Genomic DNA, 24,698 nt, shown 5'->3' on the forward strand with positions numbered 1-24,698 from the left:
TGCCGTTTAAACAGCATGTGAACTCTGTGGAGTGTCTGCTATAAATATTTACAATTATTATCCTTAGGGTTGCCTTTCCAGCGAACTCTGACACTCAACCTTCTCTTGACAAGGAAAGACCATGCAGGTTACCAGGGCAGGACTTTTATCCGTGCCTCCCTTTCCAGCCCCATGCTACTGCCTTCTAGGCCCCCCATATCTTCTAGCTAGACACTTTCTTTTTGTTTGTTTATTTTGGTTTTTTGAGACAGGCTGTCCTGGACTCAGGCTAGCCTTAAACTCACAAGGATCGTTTGCCTCCGCTTCCCTGAGTGCTGGGATTACAGGCATGTGCCACCATGCCCGGCTCATCTACACACTTGATTTCAAGTCTCTCAACCAGCCATCTACTTTTCAACTAAGGGCTCATCTAGGCCATCCTTAAAAAGCTTCCCAAATGATCAGCTGAAAAAAGCAAACAGAAAATGAAATTTTGCCAGGCGGTGGTGGAGCACACCTTAATCCCAGAACTCAGGAGGCAGAGGCAGGCGGATCTCTGTGAGTTCGAGGCCAGCCTGGTCTACAAAGTGAGTCCAGGATAGCCAGGGCTACACAGAGAAACCCTCTCGACAAACAAAAACAAACAAACAAAAAAATTTAAAACCCTTTATTGTGTTATGATTTGGAATGTAATTAGCAATTTTTTACAACCTAAGAATTCAGTCCACTCTCCTTTGCCTCCCCAACCTGCCACCCGCCTCCCCCATCTCATCAATTCATGACGTGCCGTTCCCATGCCCAGCTGTGCGAAACAAGTCCCAGTTCCCTCCTCTGCAATTTCATGCCTGCCTGGCTTTGCCTCTATTAAGTCCTCTCTCTGCCTGAAAGGCTCCTCTCAGCCACCTTCTCACCCTGCAGGGACAAACACCAAGCTCTCTTCTAAGCCTGGCTCAAGGGTCAGTTCCTCTACAGAATCCGTGTCCTCAGTTTCCCTGCAGTGTGACGTGTTAAGTCGACCGCCCTCTAGAGTGACAGTTACCGCCTGCCTCCAGCACCCACTGCAGTGATCTGTCTGCTTGCGTCCCTCATCCTGACTCAAGAGGCATGGAAGCTGCCACCTTCATCCACTGCAGAAAAAGGGCTTAGTGAGTAAATTCATGGATGCACGGATGTCCTCAGGCACCTTCACTTCTTAGTATAACCAGTGTGCTAAAGGCAAATACACACGCTTTTAAGACCAGCAGGGAGCTGGGCGCAGTGGCACATGCCTGTAACCCCAACACTCGGGGAGACAGAGGCAGGCAATCATTGTGAGCTGCAGGCCAGCCTGGTCTACAAAGTGAGTCTAGGACAGCCAAGGTACACAGAGAAACCCTGTCTGTAGGAAAAATAAAAATAAAAAGACTAGCAGAAGGCGGACACACTTCAGCAAGCCTCATATTCTGCTGCTTTCTGGCAGCTTTTCCTGACCCTAAAGCAGCAGTGCATTATTATAGATGCACACACTTGCTGAGCAGTGGATCACTACAGATGCACACACTTGCTGAGCAGTGGATCACTATAGATGCACACACTTGCTGAGCAGTGCATTATTATAGATGCACACACTTGCTGAGCAGTGGATCACTACAGATGCACACACTTGCTGAGCAGTGGATCACTACAGATGCACACACTTGCTGAGCAGTGGATCACTACAGATGCACACACTTGCTGAGCAGTGAATCACTACAGATGCACACACTTGCTGAGCAGTGGATCACTATAGATGCACACACTTGCTGAGCAGTGGATCACTACAGATGCACACACTTGCTGAGCAGTGGATTACTACAGATGCACACACTTGCTGAGCAGTGGATTACTATAGATGCACACACTTGCTGAGCAGTGGATCACTATAGATGCACACACTTGCTGAGCAGTGGATCACTACAGATGCACACACTTGCTGAGCAGTGGATCACTATAGATGCACACACTTGCTGAGCAGTGGATCACTATAGATGCACACACTTGCTGAGCAGTGGATCACTACAGATGCACACACTTGCTGAGCAGTGGATTACACAGATGCACACACTTGCTGAGCAGTGGATCGCTATAGATGCACACACTTGCTGAGCAGTGGATCACTACAGATGCACACACTTGCTGAGCAGTGGATTACTACAGATGCACACACTTGCTGAGCAGTGGATCACTATAGATGCACACACTTGCTGAGCAGTGGATCACTATAGATGCACACACTTGCTGAGCAGTGGATCACTACAGATGCACACACTTGCTGAGCAGTGGATTACTACAGATGCACACACTTGCTGAGCAGTGGATCGCTATAGATGCACACACTTGCTGAGCAGTGGATCACTACAGATGCACACACTTGCTGAGCAGTGGATCACTACAGATGCACACACTTGCTGAGCAGTGGATCACTACAGATGCACACACTTGCTGAGCAGTGGATCACTACAGATGCACACACTTGCTGAGCAGTGGATTACTACAGATGCACACACTTGCTGAGCAGTGGATCGCTATAGATGCACACACTTGCTGAGCAGTGGATCACTACGATGCACACACTTGCTGAGCAGTGGATCACTATAGATGCACACACTTGCTGAGCAGTGGATCACTACGATGCACACACTTGCTGAGCAGTGGATTACTACAGATGCACACACTTGCTGAGCAGTGGATCGCTATAGATGCACACACTTGCTGAGCAGTGGATCACTACAGATGCACACACTTGCTGAGCAGTGGATCACTACAGATGCACACACTTGCTGAGCAGTGGATCGCTACAGATGCACACACTTGCTGAACAGTGGATTACTACAGATGCACACACTTGCTGAGCAGTGGATCACTATAGATGCACACACTTGCTGAGCAGTGGATCACTATAGATGCACACACTTGCTGAGCAGTGGATCACTATAGATGCACACACTTGCTGAGCAGTGGATCACTACAGATGCACACACTTGCTGAGCAGTGGATCACTACAGATGCACACACTTGCTGAGCAGTGGATTACTATAGATGCACACACTTGCTGAGCAGTGGATCACTACAGATGCACACACTTGCTGAGCAGTGGATCACTACAGATGCACACACTTGCTGAGCAGTGGATCACTACAGATGCACACACTTGCTGAGCAGTGGATCACTACAGATGCACACACTTGCTGAGCAGTGAATCACTACAGATGCACACACTTGCTAAGCAGTGGATCACTATAGATGCACACACTTGCTGAGCAGTGGATCACTACAGATGCACACACTTGCTGAGCAGTGGATCACTATAGATGCACACACTTGCTGAGCAGTGGATCACTATAGATGCACACACTTGCTGAGCAGTGGATCACTATAGATGCACACACTTGCTGAGCAGTGGATCACTATAGATGCACACACTTGCTGAGCAGTGGATCACTATAGATGCGCACACTTGCTGAGTAGTGGATTACTATAGATGCGCACACTTGCTGAGCAGTGGATCACTATAGATGCACATACTTGCTGAGCAGTGGATCACTATAGATGCACACACTTGCTGAGCAGTGGATTACTACAGATGCACACACTTGCTGAGCAGTGGATCGCTATAGATGCACACACTTGCTGAGCAGTGGATCGCTATAGATGCACACACTTGCTGAGCAGTGGATTACTGTAGATGCACACACTTGCTGAGCAGTGGATTACTGTAGATGCACACACTTGCTGAGCAGTGGATCACTGTAGATGCACACACTTGCTGAGCAGTGGATCACTACAGATGCACACACTTGCTGAGCAGTGGATCACTATAGATGCACACACTTGCTGAGCAGTGGATTACTACAGATGCACACACTTGCTGAACACTGGATCACTATAGATGCACACACTTGCTGAGCAGTGGATTACTACAGATGCACACACTTGCTGAGCAGTGGATCACTATAGATGCACACACTTGCTGAGCAGTGGATTACTACAGATGCACACACTTGCTGAGCAGTGGATCACTATAGATTCAGACACTTGCTGAGCAGTGGATCACTACAGATGCACACACTTGCTGAGCAGTGGATTACTACAGATGCACACACTTGCTGAGCAGTGGATCACTGTAGATGCACACACTTGCTGAGCAGTGGATTACTACAGATGCACACACTTGCTGAGCAGTGGATCACTACAGATGCACACACTTGCTGAGCAGTGGATCACTATAGATGCACACACTTGCTGAGCAGTGGATCACTATAGATGCACACACTTGCTGAGCAGTGGATTACTATAGATGCAGACACTTGCTGAGCAGTGGATTACTACAGATGCACACACTTGCTGAGCAGTGGATTACTACAGATGCACACACTTGCTGAGCAGTGGATTACTGTAGATGCACACACTTGCTGAGCAGTGGATTACTACAGATGCACACACTTGCTGAGCAGTGAATCACTACAGATGCACACACTTGCTGAGCAGTGGATTACTGTAGATGCACACACTTGCTGAGCAGTGGATCACTACAGATGCACACACTTGCTGAGCAGTGGATCACTACAGATGCACACACTTGCTGAGCAGTGGATCACTATAGATGCACACACTTGCTGAGCAGTGGATCACTATAGATGCACACACTTGCTGAGCAGTGGATTACTATAGATGCAGACACTTGCTGAGCAGTGGATTACTACAGATGCACACACTTGCTGAGCAGTGGATTACTACAGATGCACACACTTGCTGAGCAGTGGATTACTGTAGATGCACACACTTGCTGAGCAGTGGATCACTATAGATGCACACACTTGCTGAGCAGTGGATCACTACAGATGCACACACTTGCTGAGCAGTGGATCACTATAGATGCACACACTTGCTGAGCAGTGGATCACTACAGATGCACACACTTGCTGAGCAGTGGATCACTGTAGATGCACACACTTGCTGAGCAGTGGATCACTACAGATGCACACACTTGCTGAGCAGTGGATTACTACAGATGCACACACTTGCTGAGCAGTGGATCACTATAGATGCACACACTTGCTGAGCAGTGGATCACTACAGATGCACACACTTGCTGAGCAGTGAATCACTACAGATGCACACACTTGCTGAGCAGTGAATCACTACAGATGCACACACTTGCTGAGCAGTGGATCACTATAGATGCACACACTTGCTGAGCAGTGGATCACTACAGATGCACACACTTGCTGAGCAGTGGATCACTACAGATGCACACACTTGCTGAGCAGTGGATCACTATAGATGCACACACTTGCTGAGCAGTGGATTACTATAGATGCACACACTTGCTGAGCAGTGGATCACTATAGATGCACATACTTGCTGAGCAGTGGATCACTATAGATGCACACACTTGCTGAGCAGTGGATTACTGTAGATGCACACACTTGCTGAGCAGTGGATCACTATAGATGCACACACTTGCTGAGCAGTGGATCACTATAGATGCACACACTTGCTGAGCAGACACACCTGAGATATTTATGGAGTCTACTAGAACAAATTACTCCTGTGTTTCAAAACAGCAAAAAATGTCTGCCGTTGAGGGCAGATTTTGGTTACTTAGCTGGAACTCACTATACATTTTTGCTCCCTTTATATCATAGACATCACAAATCGCTGGGCGCAGTGGCGCACGCCTGTAATCCAAGCCCAGCACTCGGGAGGCAGAGGCAGGCAGATCTTTTGAGCTCGGGGCCAGCCTGGTCTACAAAGTGAGTCTAGGACAGCCAGGACTACAAGAGAAACCCTGTCTCAAAACAACAAAAAGAAAGAAAAGAAAAACCGAACATTATCTAACTAGAGAAATGGCACTATTTTAACAGGCTTCTCAGGATTGGATACGCCCCATGAACTCTATCTAGTTCAAGGCCAGATTGGAATGCACAGTGAGTGTTCCGGGCCAGCCAAGGCTGCAGCGAGACCTAGTCTCATACAAAAAAGCAAACCAAACCAAACAACATCAAAGTAACAACAACAAATTAGCCTGTGAGACTCCAGAAGGCAGCTCTCCTTCCTCTTCTTGTGTCTCCCATCAGAGGCTAACAGTGGGATGTGCAGCCACCTGACCTACGCCCCCTCTATTCACCTGGGTAAGACGTGATGGTCCACAAGGGTTAGGGTGAGGTGGCCGGCCTGGTGCAATGCATGGAGGTCAATCTCATCCCGGAAAATCAGCGCAGACTCTGGGATCTGAACCTCCTGGAGGAAGAAGACATTGTCCCCTCGAAGAGGAAGCTCAGCACGCTTTATGTTTAAAACTGGTATGAAGAGTTCTTCTGTTTCAGATGTCTAGGTACGGAATTGGAAAGAAGGAACATCAGAAGGTTCTGGAAGAAGTAGCCCTGACCTGAATCCGGAGATTAGGTTCTGAGTTCACTCCCTAATACACATAGGCAAAACAATAGACCAAAGGAGATACAATCTTGGCTAAGTCACCACTGTCTCAAGGCCACAACTACCAAGTCCATAAAAATAAAGGGATGGCCTTTCTTTTTTAAATACCGCAGATTCAGAATGAGAGCCTTGCTATGGAAGAACACGTTCTATGATTGAGCGGCACCCTAATGTTTTGTAACGTCCCCACTCTTCTTCTTAGCAATAACATGGGAATCAACGTGCTATCTTATGTGAAAGACCAGCTGGGTATAGACTTCAGGCTACAGGAAAGAGATTATCGGTCCTTAGGAGCTAACCCAGGCAGCGGCTGGAGAGATGGCTCAGTAGCTAAGAGCACTGGCTGCTCTTCTAGAGGACCCGGGTTCCGTTTCTGGTACCCACGTGACAGCTCACAACTATCTGCAACTCTAGTCCCAGAGGATCTGCTGGCATACACTCAGTGTATGAGACATACATGCAGGCAAAACACCATACACATCAAATAAGAATAGACCTATCTTTTTAATTGACCTGGGCTGGCATGAATGTAGCTTAGTTGGTACAGTACTTACCCGGCATGTAAGAGGCCTCAGCATTCCCAAAGCTGCATAAACAGTTTGGTAGTTTATGCCTGTAATCCCAGCACACAGGACGTGGAGGCAGAATTTAAAATTCAGTGCTGGGCCGGAGGGATGGCTCAGCGGGTAAGAGCACTGACTGCCCTTCCAGAGGTCACGAGTTCAATTCCCAGCAACCACATGGTGGCTCACAACCATCTATGCTGGGATCTGATGCCCTCTTCTGGCCTGCAGGTGTACATGCAGGCAGAGCACTGTATACATTAAAAAAAAAAAAAAATTCAGTGCTACCCTCAACTACCTAGTGAGTTCACTGTCAATGTGAAAAAAGGCCTGTTTCAAAAAAAAAAAAAAAAAAAAAAAAGATAAATACTAGATCATTGGTATCCATAAGGAACTCAGTAATAACAAACTGTTTGAATATAACTTTATGGTTTTACAAATCCCTTAGGGTGGTTTAAATAACCCCTGCTACACACACCCCATAGGCTCATGTTTGAATACTTAGTCATCAAGGGAGTGGCCCTACATGGGCGGGGTTGGATGGCGTGGCCTTGTTGGAGGGAGTGTCACTAGGGTGGAGCTTTGAGGTTTCAAGGGCCTAAGGTAGGCCTAGTGGCCCTCTCTTGCTGCTCCCAGCACCATGTCTGCCTGTGTGCCACCCTCCTAACTGCCATGCTGAAAACGAACTAAACCTCAGAGACTCTAAGCAAGTCCCAGTTAAATGCTTTTCTGTCTTATTCGTTATCTCTGTGTAGCCCTGGCTGTCCTGGAACTCACTCTGTAGACCAGGCGGGCCTCGAACTCAGAGATCCACCTGCCTCTGCCTCCTGAGCGCGTGTGCCACCAGGCCTGACAAATGCTTTCTTTTTTAAGAGTTGCCTTAGTCACAGCAATAGAAAGCCATCTCTCAAAACAGGCTTAGACATTCCAGATAGAAACACTCAGCCAAGGTCAGGGCTCTTAACGCTCTTTGGTGCTGTGCACACGTGCAGGTGCACATGGGCCTGCAGAAGTCAACCTCGGGGGCCATTCCTAAGCCACCCCCACCCCTCTGCCCTGTTTTGAGACAGGGGCATGACTAAACTCAGCAGTAGGCGAGGCTGGCCGGCCACTGAGCCTGAGGGATCAGCCTGCGTGCCTCCCGAGTGCGGGGTGGGAAGGGAGTGCCCCCATGCCTGGTTCTAGGGACTGAACGCTGCTCCCCATGCCTGCACATCAAGGCTTTACTGACTGCACTAGCCTACCCACTCTCCAGCTTAAAAAAAAATTTTATTCACTTTGTTTTACATTTGCATGTTTGGCCTGTGTGCCATACATGTACCGTACGTGTGCTTGGTGCCTGTTGGGCTCAGAAGAGGACATTTAGATCCCCGGGAGCTGGGGTTATAAATGGTTGTCAACTACCACGTAGGCGCCGGGGAACTGAACCCTGGTCCTCTGAGCCAGCCCTCCAGCCCTTCCTTATTCACTCCTGAGGAAACAGGATGCCCCTATCCTCTCGCGTCCTGCTTCCAAGACCTTACAGAGGTGTGTCATCACACCAAGGGCTGACTAGTGACAAGTGGCAGAGCTGGGCCGTGAGCCCAAGTCTTTTCACTCTGACGGACTGTTCCTTGGCACTCACCTTTGTAAGGTAAAAAGCCAGGGCAAGAGCTGACACCATGGAGTCTAGGTCACAGGCTTCGTTTCCCAGCACAACATGGAGAGGCCTGGGCTCCTGGAGGGGAGGGAGAAACTAATAAGACATCCTCCGGCATGGCGCACACCTTCTCACTGACCTGCCGGGGATGTGACACTACTGAGAGAGGCTCAGCACAGGCCCAAGTGGCTAGGTTTACACAGTGTGTACATTCAGTTGGCAGAAAGGTGCTTTTCCCCTCCACTAACCCCTGTCCCTGCATGCTAACCCTCAGAAGACAATTATGTGATTGCGTCCTCAAGCAGTTACTGTAGGTAGAAGCATGTGCTCTGGCAATGGACAGTTGAGCGATGCCCTCAAAGATACCACGCTTGATTTGCCCCTCGCTGCCCCTATTTTCAAAATAGAAGAGCAATTCCTACATTTCAAAGCTATAAAAATAGGCAAAGAGGCTTTGAAAATCAAGGTAAAAATAAGACCTACAGCCGGCAGGAAGGCTCTGTGGATTAGGGTGTTTGCCAGAAGCCAAGCCTGATGACCTGAGCTTGACCCCTGGAGCCCACCAGGTAGGAGGAGGAAAAGTTGTCCTCCAGACTCCACACCGTGTGGTCCAGGCACCTGAACGTACAGGCTTGGGGTGCGGCACCTTCACCCACACTCACTACCTTGTGTGCCACACTAAGAAAGCAAGCACACGACCCACAGCAGGAGGCAGAGACAGATGGATCGTTGTGAGTTTGAGGCCAGCCTGGTCTACAAAGTGAGTCCTGGACAGGCTACACAGAGAAACCCTGTCTTGGGGTGGGGGTAGGGGGAAGAGACAGAGCTGCTGCTTCTGGAACTGTTCCAGATGTTTGGTTTGGTGTTAGAGAGGGTCTGACTCTGTAGCCCTGACTGGCCTTGAATCCATCTGCCTCAGTGCTCCCCCCCAGCTCCCTACACACACACACACACACACACACACACACACACACACACACACACACACACGTCCCCCAGATGCTGGGGTTACAGGCATGAGCTAGCCTGGCTTGAACACTTATTTAAATGAATTCGTGTGTGCACATGTGAGCAAGCCCCGGTGCCAACCTCAGATGTTGGTCCTCTCCTCGCTCCTTTTTGTTGGGGAGCGGCTCCTGTTCACTACTGCAGATCTACAACTTTGCTGTCTGTCGTCTCTCCTGCTTTGCTGAAGATGCACTAAGGTTACACATACATGTTGGAGCAGCTGGCTTTGTGTGGGTTCTGGGGATCTGAACTTCCGTCCTCACATTTTCATAAGTCCTTATTCATTCAGCCATTGTGCTGCCTAGTTGTCCGTCAAGCTGACACAACGACAGTCACCGCAGAGGAGGGAGCCTGGACTAAGAAAACGCCTCCAGAGCCTCAGTGGTGGCGCATGCCTTTGATCCCTGCTTGGCAAGCGAATCTCTGTGAGTTCAAGGCCAGCCTGGTCTACAGAGAGAGTTCCAGGACAGCCAAGGCTACACAGAGAAACCCTGTCTGGAAGGTATGTGTGTGTATGTGTGGGATGCCTCCATAAGATCTGGCCACAGGTAAGCCTGTAGGGCATTTTCTTAATTGGCGATTGATTTGGGAGGACTGGTGGTCCTGGGTTCTATAAGAAACCAGACCGAGCCAGGCATGAGGAACAAGGCAGCACGCAGTGCCTCTCTCCAGCCTGTCCATCAGCCCTGCGCCTCCAGGTTGCTACCGTTCAAATTCCTGTCCTGACTTTTATCAATAATGAACCGTGATGAGGCAGCATCGGCCAAATAAACCCTTTTCCTCCCCAGGTTGCTTTGGTCACAGTGTTTCATCCCAGCAACACGTATCATAACTAAGACAGCTATCTCCTCAGCCAGCAACTTTTGTGGTTTTTTGTTTTTAAAGATTTATTTATTATGTATACAGTGCTCTGCCTGCATGTACCTCTGCAGGCCAGAAGAGGGCACCAGAATCTCATTATAGATGGTTGTGAGCCACCATGTGGTTGCTGGGAATTGATCTCAGGACCTCTGGAAGAGCAGCCAGTGCTCTTAACCTCTGAGCCATCTCTCCAGCCCCCAGGTTTTTGGTTTTGTTTTGTTTATTTCGAGACAGGGTTTCTCTGTGTAGCCCTGGCTGTCCTGGACTGGCAATGTGGACCAGGCTGGCCTCGAACTCACAGGGATCCGCTTGCTCTGCCTCCCGAGTGCTGGGGTTAAAGACGTGTGCCACCACTGCCTGGCGAGCTTTTGTGTTTGTGTTTTGAGACGAAGTCTCACATTGAACTCATAGAGATCTACCTGCCTCTAGCCCCTTTCCCCAGTGCTGGAATTAAAGGGTATGTGCTACCACGTCTGGCACAGAACTTTTACTTTGAACTTGTAAAGTCCAGCTGCCAGACAGGCTTTTATTTAGACGCTTGACGGCGTCAGGCATTACTCTAATATTTTTACACCTACTCACTGACCATTTACTCTCTATAACTGCCAAATGAGGCACACACATGCGTCAAGCATCTTCAAGTTGGATGTGATGGCACATGCTTATAATCTCAGCACTTGTGAGGTAGAGGCAGAACGATCAGGAATTCAGGTGTAGCCTCCACTAAATATTAAGTTCCAGGCAAGCCCAGGCTATTTGAGTTCCTGCTAAAAAAAAAAAAAAAAAGAATTATTATCATAATGACGTGAAAGTCCCGGGGACTGCAGGGGGGGAGGGGGAAATTGCATACAGAGCAGGCATTGACTGTTTAGCATTATCTCTCACCCTTGAGGTAGGGTTTGCTAAATAATCCAGTCTTCAACTTTTTTTTGAGAGGAGGTTTCTCTGTGGTAGCCTTGGCTGTCCTGGAACTCACTTTGTAGACCAGGCTGGCCTCGAACTCAGAGATCCCCCTGCCTCTGCTTCCCGAGTGCTGGGATTACAGGCGTGCGCCACCACGCCCAGCCATTTCAGTGTTGCTATTTTGAGCTAGGTCTGTGCTGTGTAGAAGCTGCCCAGCACGTTGCAGAACATTTGACAGGATCTCTGGCCTCTGCCCAGTAGACGCAGATAGCACAGAAGTCACAACAATCCAAACCTGTCCACCTGGCCCCACACTTGATAAGCTGCCCCGGCTGGGTACTACTAGGTCACACGCAGGAGCCAGCAAGGTGCAAAGCAATTGTGGCTTCTTGTCAGAGAAATTTGCTAGGCACAGTGTAGTGAACTGGAAAAGGCTCAGAAGATAAGACACAGCAAGAGGCCTTTATCAAACATTGCAACTTTAGGGGAAAAAACTGGGGTGGGGGGGCAGGGGCGGGGACCGCCTACCGCCATTGTCCTTACATACGTGACCCTCCTCCTACCAGAACAGTTTAGGCTTCCACTCAGCCATGGAGGACTTTGTTCTGTCATTCAGACATTTTCATCTCATACTCCTCATTTTCTTCTTTTTTTTTTTTTTTTTTTTTTTTGAGACAGGGTTTCTCTATGTAGCCTTGGCTGTCCTGGACTCGCTTTGTAGACTAGGCTGGCCTCGAACTCACAGTGATCCACCTGCCTCTGCCTCCCGAGTGCTGGGATTAAAGGCGTGCGCCACCACGCCCGGCTCTCATTTTCTTCTTGTTTTTTGTTTTTCCCCCCTTTTCTTAATATAGCCCAGGCTGGCCTACAACTTACTATGCAGACCAGGCTATCCTTGGACTCCACCTGCCTCTGCCTTCCAGGTGCTGGGATCAAAGGTGTGCGCCACTACACCCAGCACCCACCTGGCCCCTCACGACCATGACTGTAGGTTACAGTGAGGGCCCAGAAACATCAAAAAGCACCATGAGAGGGTTAGACCTTTTAATTTTTTTTTTAGAAAATAATTTTTGGAAATTTTTACTTTTATTGCTTGTATTTGGGTATTTTGCTTGCATGTATGTCTGTGTACCACATGTGTGGCACTGCCCAAAGAGACCAGAGAGGGCTTTATCTCTTGGAACAGGAGTTACAGACCACTGTGAGCACCATAGGTGGCAGGGTCTTCTGGAAGAGCAGCAGTATTCTCAACCACAGAGCCACTGCTCCAGCTTCTTCTTTTTTAAAATAACATTTTGTTTTTTAAGATGGAGTCTTGCTTCCAACTCAGAAGCATCCTGCGTCTGCCTCCCTAATGCTGAAAGCCTGTATGTGCTCACCACAGCTGGCAACACAGAACTCTCTTCCGAAGGAGGAAGGGAATTCTACTCCGGAGGCCCCAGTCATAGGACACAGTGTCTCTCTTGACTTCCCTGAGACTAGAGAGGCCCTCTGTCTCCTAGAGGGCTGCGAACCAAACGGACAGGAAAGCCCTAGGGATAACTGACTCCGGAGCAGGAAGCAGGTTGTAAACATGAAGGGTAGAGGAGAAGAGAAAGGCTGAGCGAGGAGTTCCGGAAGGTCTCAGAAACCCTTCCCCAACCCCTGTAACAGTGCAGCTCAGCCATGGCCAGTCAGAGCCCAGCACAGAGGGAAGACGACACCAAAGCCATTTCACAGCGCGGAGGGGAGAGAAGTGGCTCCAATGTAAGCCGAGAAGCAAACTCTGGTGCGCAGCCAAGGCCAGCAGAGGTGCTGTGCCACTGTGGAGCCTCGACCTGGGTGACCAAAGGTATGCGGCTCACCTTCCTGCCCCTTCCCGGTCAGTGCCACCCCGCTACCCACGCCTACACACACACCACACACACACACACACACACGCACACACACACGCACACACACGCACGCACACACACGCACGCACACACACACGCACACACACACGCACACACACATGCAGGCACACACACACATACACACACACACATGCAGGCACACACACACACACACACACACACACACACGCAGGCACGAGCGCAGGCACACACACTGCCCTCTTTGCACTATTCCTCTCTGGAAAGTAGCAGGACAGGGGCTGGAGAGGTGGCTCAGAGATGAAGAGCACCGGCTGCTCTTCCAGAGGCCCTGAGTTCAATTCCCAGCAACCACATGGTGGCTCACAGCCATCTATAAAGAGATCTGGCGCCCTCTTCTGGTGTGCAGGCACACATGCAGGCAGAACTTTGTATATGCAATAAATAAATAAATCTTTAAAAAAAAAAAAAAAAAGAAAGTAGCAGGACGTCATAGGGACAATCACAGACCAGGGTGGAATCCAATGCTGCTTCTTGTTTCATGACAGGGTTTCTCTGTGTAGCCTTGGCTGCCCTGCACTCGTTTTGTAGACCAGGCTGCCCTGGAACTCACAGCGATCCGCCTGCCTGGGACTAAAGGCGTGTGCCACCACGCCCAGTCCAATGCTGCTTCTTACTCGATATGGAGACCTGGGCTCCTATATAAAATGAAGGCACGGCTGGCAGGATGGCTCAGTGGGCAAGGCTGCCAATCCTGATAACCGAGTTCAGTCCCTGGAACGCAGTGGAAAGAGTTGGGTGCCCTGCAATCTGTTTTCTGACCTTTACCGCATGCCTGCGTGCTGCTGCATACTCCCCACCCCGCAAATATATAAATAAGTGTGAAGTTTTATTTTATGAGGGAGAGAGATGGCTCATGTATGGTTCCTGAAGAGGACCTACGTTTGGCTCTCAGCCACTGCATTGGATGGTTCCAGATGGCTAGGGATCCTATGCCCTCTTCTGGATTCTGGGGGGCACCTCTAGTCACATGTATATTCCCACACATACATTACAACTTTTTTTTGAGATAGGGTTTCTCTGTGTAGCTCTAGGTGTCCTGGAACTCACTCTGTAGACCAGGCTGGCCTCAAACTCACAGAGATCCACCTGCCTTTAACTCAGAGTGCTGGGTGGGTCTGAAGGCGTGCGCCACCGCACCCAGCTCATTTTTCCTTCATGGGCATAAGCTGGGCATGGTGGCGCACGTCTTTGACCTCAGGACTCTGGGGGCTGAGGCAAAAGTACTGCTGCACCACTGAGGCCAATTTGGTCCAAATAAGTTCCAAGCCAGCCTGGACCAAAGATGAGACCCTGGCCCAAAAAAGTAAGAAGAGGAGCTGGGCGTGGTGGCACATGCCTGTAATCCCAGCACTCAGGAGGCAGGGGCAGGTGGATCGCTGAGAGTTCGAGGCCAGCCTGGTCTACAGAGTGAGTCCAGGACAGCCAAGGCTACACAGAGAAACTTTGTCTTGAAAAACCAACCAGCAAACCAAAAACACCCTCCCCCCAAAAAAAAACAAAGGGCAGTTTCTCTGTACTCTGTATGATTGTGCTCCAGAAAGTGGAGACTCCTGGGTGCAAGGCCACCCCCAATTTAGATGGCCCATCTCTCCACTGGCTAAACACTCAGGCCAAACAGTGTCTGTTTTCTAAGCAGCGGAAGAGTTGGGGCGGGGGGAGCAGGAATACAGCTAAACTTAGCAGCATGGGAAACCTGAGCTGTCAGAATTGAAAGCCACAGGAAGGACATTATTTAAAAAGACAACATCTATCTAAGTTGACCCAGCTGGCCTTGAACTCCGAGATCTACCTTCCTCCGCCTGGGATCAAAGGCATGGACCACCAACCCTACCTGCTTTCACTGCATGCCTGGCTGACTTAGGGGTCCACCCTGCAGGCCAAGCTGGTCTGGAACTGGTAATTCTACTTTCACCTCCCTAGTGCTGAGATCACAGCACATGCCACCATGCCCAGTTTGTTTTTGTTTTTTGTTTTGTTTCTATGTAGGCCTGGCTGTCCTATAATTCAATATGTAGGCTGGCCTTTAATTCACAGAGACCCTCCAGCTGGTACTGACCGTGTGAGAACCACACCCAGCCAAAAACCTTTCTGAAAGAAAAGGGACAGAGTGTGGCTTGTTGGGTAAAGGTGGATGCTGCCCAGCCTGGTGATCGGAGTTCAATCACTGGGACCGACAGAACAGAGCACTAACTCTTGAAAACCATTCTCTGGGGGCTGAAGACATTGCTCAGTGGTTAAGAGCACTGACTGCTCTTCCAAGGACCTGGGTTCAAATCCCAGCACCCATGTGGCAGTTCACAACTGTCTGTAACCTCAAGGTGTCTGACACCCTCACACAGATATACATGAAGGCAAAACACAAATGTAAGTAAAATAATTTTAAGAAAAAGAAAAGGAAAAAAACAAAACCATTCTTGACTTCTACGTGTACAATGTGGCATACTTGTGTACACACACGATAAATTAGTGTAATATAAACAAACACTTAAAGGAGGGGCCTGGAGAGATGCTCAGTGGCTAAGAACACTTGTTGTAGCTGGGCGTGGTGGTGCATACTTTTGATCCCAGCACTTGGGAGGCAGAGGCAGGAGGATCTGTAAATTGGAGGCCAGCTTGGTCTACAGAGAAAATTCCGGAACAGCCAGGGCTAAACAAAAACAAAACAACAAGAACTGTCTCAAAAAGCCAACAAAACAAAATAAAAACCAGCACTTGTTCTTGCAGAGGACCTCAGTTTGGTTCCCAATAGCTACACAGTGGCTCACAATCATCCAAAACATGTATTTCAGGGATCTGACGCCTCTTTTCTTTCTTTCTTTTTCTTTCTTTTTTTTTTTTGGTTTTTCGAGACAGGGTTTCTCTGTGTAGCCTTGGCCATCCTGGACTCACTTTGTAGACCAGGCTGGCCTTGAACTCACAGCCATCCGCCTGCCTCTGCCTCCCGAGTTCTGGGATTAAAGGCGTGCGCCACCACGCCCGGCTTCTTTTCTTTTCTTTCTTTTTTTTTTTTTGAGACAGAGTTTCTCTGTGTTCTGGACTCACTTTGTAGACCAGGCTGGCCTCGAACTCAGTGATCCACCTGCTTCTGCCTCCCAAGTGCTGGGATTATAGGTGTGTGCCACCACGCCCAGCCCTGATACACTCTAACCTCTGAGGGTATCATCCATGCATGAGATGTACATACATACATACATACATACATACATACATACATACATACATACAAGCAAGAAAAAAACTCATACACAAAAAATAAACCTAAAAAAGTTTTAAAGAGAAGAGGAAGAGGAGGGAGAAGAAGACCCATTAGCTGAAAGTACACACCCTGAAGTGTCTTTGTATTGTTTTAAGGCCTGGATCCCAGGCAGGAAGAGAGTTTGGGGCTAAGAAACCACTTCCCCTCTGAAGATGACCATGGTCGACAGCTACTGTACACAATACTAACAAAGGGGAGGGCAGGCCTGACATACCCCACCCCGCCCAAGAGAACTGGAGGAGGGAGAATGACCAAGCAGCCACGTGATTGCCATGTCATGCCTGAGAAGTGTACCTTTGTTCCCAGCTCAGCCTGAAATGTGGCCTGGACCCTCAAGACTAAAGTACAAGATGAGTCACTAGGAACAGGAGCCCATTAAAAAAAAAATAATAATAGCAGGGCGTGGTGGCCTTTAAACCCAGAGGCAGAGGCAGCCTGGTCTACAAATCAAGCCTAGAACAGCCAAGGCTACACAGAGAGACCCTGTCCTGGGGGTGGGGGGGGGGTGGTGGAGATCTCCTCCCCTTTCCCTTCCTTTGTTTTTGTTGTGTTTGTGTTTTGTTTTGTTTTCAAGACAAGGTCTCACCATGTGCCTCTGGCTGTCCTGGAACTCACTGTATAGACTAGGCTGGCCACAAACTCGCAGAGCCCCGCTTGCCTCTGCCTCCACCAGGCCCTTTGTCTTTTGTTTGTACATAGCCTGGGCTGGCCTGGAATCTGCTCTGTAGCCTGAGCTGACCTCTAACTTGGGCTCTTTCCATCTCTACTTCAGCTGCCAAGTTCAGGTGTGCAGATTTCTTTTCAGTGGAACATGCTATTGTCATGCGGCAGAAACTACAGAAAAGTTCTCCAGAGTCACATGCTAAAAATATGGTATTACAGAACTGGCTGCTATCAGCTGTCTCTGTCCTGTGCAAAAGCCAAGCATTCACAACGCCCACAGAGTCACTTACTGCTGTGACTGTCTGGATCTGGTCTCTTTTTCCACTGGCAGATGCGGGGGTTATCTAGCTGGGACATCCGTCATCCCCTTGATCACAGGGATGGATTCTGCTGAGCCAGAGTCCAACTCCCTCCTTCACTGCCCCACCTACATCCCTCCTGAAGAGGACAAGCCTCGCCATCAGAAGACTGCTCTTTGGTCAGGGTGCACAGGGAGCTACACTCCTCTCCTGGAGACTTCAAACAAGCTCTTGTTTGTTTGAGACAGGGCCTCTGTATGTAGCCCTTGACATCCTGGCATTTGTTTTGTTTTGCTTGGCTTTTCAAGACAGGGTCTCTCTGTGTAGCCCTGGCTGTCCTGGACTCACTTTGTAGACCAGGCTGGCCTCAAACTCACAGCGATCGCCTGCCTCTGCCTCCCAAGTGCTGGGATACAAGGCTCTCATCCTGGCATTTGCTATGTAGACCAGTTAGGCTCTCTTAATATAGGAATATTAAGGGAAGGCTGGAGAGATCGCTCAGCAGTTCCCAGCACCCACAAGGGATGGGTCACAACATCTTCTAATGCCAGCTCCAGGGGACTTATTAAAGCTCTCTTATGAGCCAGGTGTGGTGGCGCATGCCTTTAATCCCAGCACTCAGGAGGCAGAGGCAGGCAGATCTCTGTGAGTTTGAGGCCAGCCTGGTCTACAAAGCAAGACCAGGACAGCCAGGGCTACACAGAGAAACCCTGTCTCGCAAACCCAGAAAAAAAAAAAAAAAAAAAGAAAAAACAAAACAAACAACTCTCTTCTGGAGATGGGTGTGGTGGTGCACAGACTTTAATCCTAGCACTTGGGAGGGGAGGCAGAGGCAGGCGGACATCTGTAAATTTGAGGCCAGCTTGGTCTACGAAGAGAGTTCCAGGACAGCCAGAACTATTATACAGAGAAACTCTGTCTTGAAAAAAACCAAGAAACCAAAAACTCTCTTCTGAACTCTGAGGATGCATGTGGCAGATACTCACAGATACACACGGACACACACACACACACACACACACGGACACACACTGACACTCACAGATATCCATGCATACGCACACATTTCTTTTAGAACAGGGAGCATTAGCAGATTCTGGGGAACTGGGTGGAAAGAAAAACGGCCCCTATCTTTTCACATCTGTTTTGTGTGTCAGTGTTTTCCTTATGTTCCACAATTAAAGAGTGAGAATTACTGGCGTCCCCCAGTGAACGCTGCTATTGTCTTATCAGCTAACATTCTTAGAGTCACATACTCAGCTGCCTTCAGGAGGGGAGAACACAGGGACACAAAGCAGCTAGATTTTGCTCCTTGGAGGAGGCACGTGGAGGAATGCTGGGATAGTGTAAAACTGGAAAAGTATCACCGTCGACGTGATGTCCTGCCAACCTTCATTGTTACCTGGGGGGATGGGTGTGGCTGGTATATGTTAGACAGAAGACTTTCTGGGTCAGTTTTCAGGTCTAAGGGCTTTTTCACTGAATAGTGGGAAAAAGAGAAGAACAGTTACTCACACGATGCTGAAAACCTCCTGACAGGATAGCACTTAGAATGATGCCATAAACACCCTGAGCTGGTGGAGGGAGACAAGGCAGCTAAGTGTGCTTCCTGCTCTTTCAGAGAACAGAAGCTTTGTTCTAGGGGATTCTACACCCTCTTCTGGCCTCCTAGGATACATGCACACGCAGCACACGCATACGCTCACACACACACACACACACAAATAAACATTAAGGGACTGAAAAGATGGCTCATCAGTTAACAGCTCTTACTGTTCTTGAGCAGGACCAAGTTCTGTTTCTAGCACCCACACTAGATTGCTCACAAGCTCCTGTGATATCAGCTCCAGGGGGATATTGGATCTCTAATGTCTGAAGGAACAGAAATAACTTAAAAATTAATTCCCCACAAAATCTTCAAAACTAAGTCTTAAAAAAAAAAAAAAGAAGAAACAAGACAAAACAAAACTCTTGGGGCTGGGGAGAGTTAAGAGCACTGGCTGATCTTCCAGAGGTCCTGAGTTCAAGTCCCAATGCCCACATGGTGCCTCAAAACCACCTACATTGGGTTCTAATGCCCTCTGTACTTGGCAAACTGAAGCAAAAGACCAAAAGTCCTAGACTAGCCTAAGCTGCAGAGCAAGATTTTATCTCAGAAACAAGAGGCAGCACTGAAGAGGAACAAATGAGAATAAATTCTAAAAACGTGATCGTCGGTGTGCGCCTGTAATCCCAGCACTGGGGAGCCAAAGGCAGGAAGATCACTGTGAGTTCGAGGCCAGCTTGGTCTACAGAGTGAGTCCAGGATGGCCAAGGCTACACAGAAAAACCCTGTCTCGAAAAACAAAACAAAACAACAACAACAACAAAACTCTTTTGTATTGTGGAGAGAAAGTGAGAGGGAGGGAGGGAAGGAGGGAGCGATGAGATCCCACTGTGATCCCTGAGATTGTGAACTGTAAAAACCTGTCTTTTGGGGCTGGAGAGATGGCTCAGGGGTTAAGAGCACTGTCTGCTCTTCCAGAGGTCTTGAGTTCAATTCCCAGCAACCACATGGTGGCTCACAACCATCTATAATGAGATCTGGTGCCCTCTTCTGGTGTGCAGGTGTACATGAAGACAGAGCACTCATACATAAAATAAATAAATCTTACCAAAACACCCAACCCTGTCTTTTGTTTGGCGTGGTTGGTCCGTAACACACACTTTTAATCCAAGAGCATTCTGTAAAAATGATTTAATAAAGCTAACCCTAGGTTAAGAGTAAGAGCAAGAAACCATAAGGATTGAGGGGTGTTTAAGACAGTGTGGAGAAGCAGAAGGGGTCTTTGGTGCTTCTTTTTTTTTTTTAATTTATTATGTATGCAGGGCTCTGTCTGCAGAATAGAAGATGGAACCAGATCTCATTATAGATGGTTGTGTACCATTATGTGGTTGCTGGGAATTGAACTCAGGACCTTTGGAGGAGCAGCCAGTGCCCTAAACCTCTGAGCCATCTCTCCAGCCACCGGCTTTGGTGCTGCCTAGCGTGAGATTTTTAGCTTGGCTCTTAGCTCCTCTCCTCCTTGGCCTTTGGCTTTTTGAGCTTTGAGTTAGGAAGCCTTTTCCTTGGGTTTTTTAGCCTTTTCCTCTAGGGCTGCTAGCTGAGCTAGTGAGCCTTTGGGCCTTTTCCATTGGAATGTGAGCTGAGTAGGAAGGTCGGTTGGGTACTTTCTCTGCCTCTCTGAGCTAAAAGGTTTTCACCTCAGCATGTGGCTCCTGAGTCTTTATTGGTAAAATAGAATGCTTTGGATTTTCATTTAAAACACAAGATGGTTCCGCAGACACAGGCATTTGCCACCAAACATAATAACCTGAATTTAGTCCCTGGTACCCACTTGGTGAAAGGAGATCATGGTGAGAGTTTCCTCTGATTCTCACATGTATCCACACGGCATGAGTGAGGCTCCCAACACACTAATAAATAGTTAAGTAAAACTTAACGCTGGGTGTGGTGGCGCACACCTTTAATCCCAGCACTCGGGAGGCAGAGGCAGGCGGATCGCTGAGTTCGAGGCCAGCCTGGTCTACAAAGTGAGTCCAGGACAGCCAAGGCTACACAGAGAAACTCTGACTTGAAAAACCAAAACCAAACAAAAAACAAAAAATTTAATTTAACAATTTTTTAGGGATTACAGAAATGGCTCAGTGATTAAAAACCTGATCTTACGAAGGGCTTATTAACCGCGTCACGTGACCCATCCCCAGGGACACCACTGTCCTCTTCTGCAATGCATGGGCACTGCACTTAAATATACAAATACTACACATACATAAAACTATATATATATATATTTTTTAAATATATATATATATATATATATTTTTTTTTAATATATATATATATATATATATATATTTTTTTTTTTTAAAGGGCTTTTAATCCCAGAAGGAGAGGCAGGTGGACCTCTGAGGTTGAGACTGGTCTGATCTACATAGTTCCAATCCAGCCAGGGCTACATAGTGAGACTCTATTTCATATAAATAAAATTAAATAAATAAATAAATAAATAGCCAAGCTGGGCGTTGCAGTAGATTCCTATAATGCCAACGTTGAAAAGTAGAAGCAGAAGGGACCAGAAGGTCACAGTCAACCTCGGCTACATTGAGACTTCAAGGTCAGCCTGGGCTGTATAAGACAATCTCAAAACAAACACAGTAAAGAGTAAAACAAAATATGCAGATCTCATGCCTAGGGTGATGGCACGCATCTCTTAACTAGTGTGTGTGTGTGTGGGGTGTGTGTGTGTGTGTGTGTGTAGGGGTATGTGTGTGTAGGGGTGTGTGTGTGTGTGTAGGGGTGTGTGTGTGTAGGGGTGCGTGTGTGTGTAGGGGTGTGTGTAGGGGTGCGTGTGTGTGTGTAGGTGTGTGTGTGTGTGGGGTGTGTGTGTGTGTGTGTGTGTAGGGGTATGTGTGGGGGTGTGTGTGTGTAGGGGTGTGTGTGTGTGTAGGGGTGTGTGTGTGTAGGGATGTGTGTATGTAGGGGTGTGTAGGGGTGCGTGTGTGTGTGTGGGGTGTGTGTGTAGGGGTGTGTGTGTGTAGGGGTGTGTGTGTGTAGGGGCGTGTGTGTAGGGGTGTGGGGGGGTGTGTAGGGGTGTGTGTGTAGGGGTGTGTGTGGGGTGTGTGTGTGTGTGTGTAGGTGCGTGTGTGTGTGTAGGGGTGTGTGTGGGGTGGTGTGTGTGTAGGGGTGTGTGTGTAGGGGTGTGTGTGGGGTGTGTGTGTGTAGGGGTGTGGGGTGTGTGTGTAGGGGTGTGTGTGTGTAGGGGTGTGTGTGTAGGGGTGTGGGGGGGGTGTGTAGGGGTGTGTGTGTAGGGGTGTGTGTGGGGTGTGTGTGTGTGTGTAGGTGCGTGTGTGTGTAGGGGTGTGTGTGTAGGGGTGTGTGTGGGATGTGTGTGTGTAGGGGTGTGGGGGGTGTGTGTAGGGGTGTGTGTGGGGTGTGTGTGTGTAGGGGTGTGGGGGTGTGTGTAGGGGTGTGTGTGGGGGGTGTGTGTGTAGGGGTGTGTGTGTGTGTAGGTGGAGGCAGGAGATTCCCATAAGAAAAGAAGTAACCAATGAAAATTGGTTCCAAATTGCCGTATGCACTAAAACAACTGCCCCCAAATATGGTGGCTTTTTTCTTCCTGGGGCGGGGGCGGGTTATGAGAACTGAGTCTCACCACGGAGCTCAGGTTTGCTCTGACCTCAGTACATAACCAGGCTGCACGTTAGCTTATATTTTTTCCCTTCAGCCTACTCAAGGCTAAGATTACAAGTATGCGGCACCATGCCTGTCTAGATGATTTCCAAAAGGAAAGTTTTGGTGTTGAACCTCACCCCAAATTCAAATTAAGAATATTCGTTTATCCCTGCAGCCGAATCTACAGCAGAATTAGTGACTTTCAAGGTTTGCTAAAGACCAGAGTCTATTGCCCAGTTTTGTTCGATTTGTGTGTGTATGTGTGGGGGTGCTTTGGGGTTTTTGCTTTTTTGTTTTTTCCAGACAGTTTCTCCTTGTGTAGTCCTGGCTGTCCTGGACTCGCTTTTAGACCAGGCTGGCCTCGAACTCACAGAGATCCACCTGCCTCTGCCTCCCTGAGTGCTGGAATTAATTACAGGCGTGAGCCATCGTGCTTGGCAGTGTTTTTCGGGGTCCTTTTTGAGGGTTTTCCCCCCCAGCCCAGAGCGGGCCAGAACTGGTGAACCTTCAGCCTCCTCCTCCCGAGTGCTGGAACTGGAGGCATGTGGCTACCACACCCAGCTGAGTTATTTTAAAGGAAGATTGCTGTCTGTCTAGGTTTCTTGGGGGGGGGGGGGCAGAGCAGCTCGCAGTAGGGGCCCAGGTGACTTGGAGCCTCTTAGGGGAACAGCGACCTCGCTGCACGGCTGTCAGCACAGCTGGGTGAGTCCAGCTGGCTCGGAAGCACCAAAAATAAGCTACAAAGAATTCGGGGGCCATGCTTACGGTTTAGAGTCCAAACACACTTCGTTGTTTATCCCTTACCAAGGAGGGGATATTTTTACGTATTTGTGAGTGACTGTGAGACGTGTGTGTGTGCGCGCGCTAAAGGAGAACACTGGAAGCAAAGGAATGTAAGTTGTGGGTCAACATATATGCCTGATGCATTATCCTGTATGTTGGTTTAATAAACAGATTTAAAGTAAAACACAATGGCGGCTCTATCTAGGAGGAAAAAATAAAAAAATAAAAAATAAAAAGGCAAACCGCCATTCAGAGGCAATAAAGCGGTGCCCCAGGTGCCCTCCACCTCCCCGGGCGAGGTGCACCTGGAGCCGGTGGACTCAAGCCGGGTTTGCCGGAGGGGAACGGAGAGGGGCGGGGAGAAAGGGACAGACACACCGCCGGGCGAGGGACCCGACTCACATCTCCGCGTCCCCTCCGTGCTCCCCCCACACCTTCGTCCTTCGCGGACCCCACGCTGCATTCCTGCCGGTCACGGACCGGGACCCGTTACCTGCACAGCGGCTCGACAGTCCAGCAGGTAGGTCTCCATGGCGAGGCCCGAGGCGTGCTGTTGCCCCTCGGCGAGGAGAGGCGAACCCGGCCGACCGTACCCCGCCCCAGACTCAGGGTCTAGAGCGGAGAGTCAGGGGGCGGGACTCGAACCCCCTACACAAGGGTTCGGCCTCCGAACCCCCCAAGAGGAAGTGCGTAATACGGCACTCCGGGAGTCCGGCGTTACCCCGCCCCCGGCGGCGGAGGCTAAGTTCTGAGCCCAGAGACTCATGGGAGGTCAAGGAGGAGCATGTCGCGGTACCTCCTGGGAAATGTAGTCCAGAAGCTTGTGAGAGGTTTTTGTTTTTTGTTTTTTCCCTCCCCCCCAGTGAACAGTTTTCTGAGTGCTATGACATACAAATTATGTATGTGTCACAATTACTCGCCTTTATGGCACCTGAACTCGCTCTTCCAGATAGGACTAAGTATAGTATCTTTCCATACATTACACTGAACATTTGAAATTAATGTAAATTAACTTCAATTTTTTTCTTTTTTTCATTTAATACAAGGTCTGGCTATGTAGCCCGAGCGAGTGTGGAACTTGTAATCTTTTTCCTCGGCTTCCTGAATGTTGGATTCACAGAAGCTGGCTTGGTTGGGACTTTAAATTACAACATGGC

At 48.9% G+C, this 24,698-nt stretch overlaps 1 protein-coding gene across 1 annotated transcript in view; it reads right to left on the reverse strand.

The window, feature by feature from the left end:
- The window catches only part of Prune1 (prune exopolyphosphatase 1), a 34,451-nt gene extending 10,148 nt beyond the window's left edge, over positions 1 to 24,303 (reverse strand). The window contains exons 1-3 of the mRNA XM_051157695.1: positions 24,035 to 24,303; positions 8,623 to 8,715; positions 6,128 to 6,330 (exon numbers count right to left, since the gene is read on the reverse strand). Coding sequence (XP_051013652.1) covers positions 6,128 to 6,330; positions 8,623 to 8,715; positions 24,035 to 24,073 — 335 coding nt within the window. The 5' untranslated portion in view covers positions 24,074 to 24,303. The remainder of the gene's footprint in view (positions 1 to 6,127; positions 6,331 to 8,622; positions 8,716 to 24,034) is intronic.
- Between the last annotated feature and the right edge of the window lie 395 nt (positions 24,304 to 24,698).

This window comes from Acomys russatus, chromosome 15 (assembly GCF_903995435.1).
Source record: "Acomys russatus chromosome 15, mAcoRus1.1, whole genome shotgun sequence".
NCBI lineage: Eukaryota > Metazoa > Chordata > Mammalia > Rodentia > Muridae > Acomys > Acomys russatus.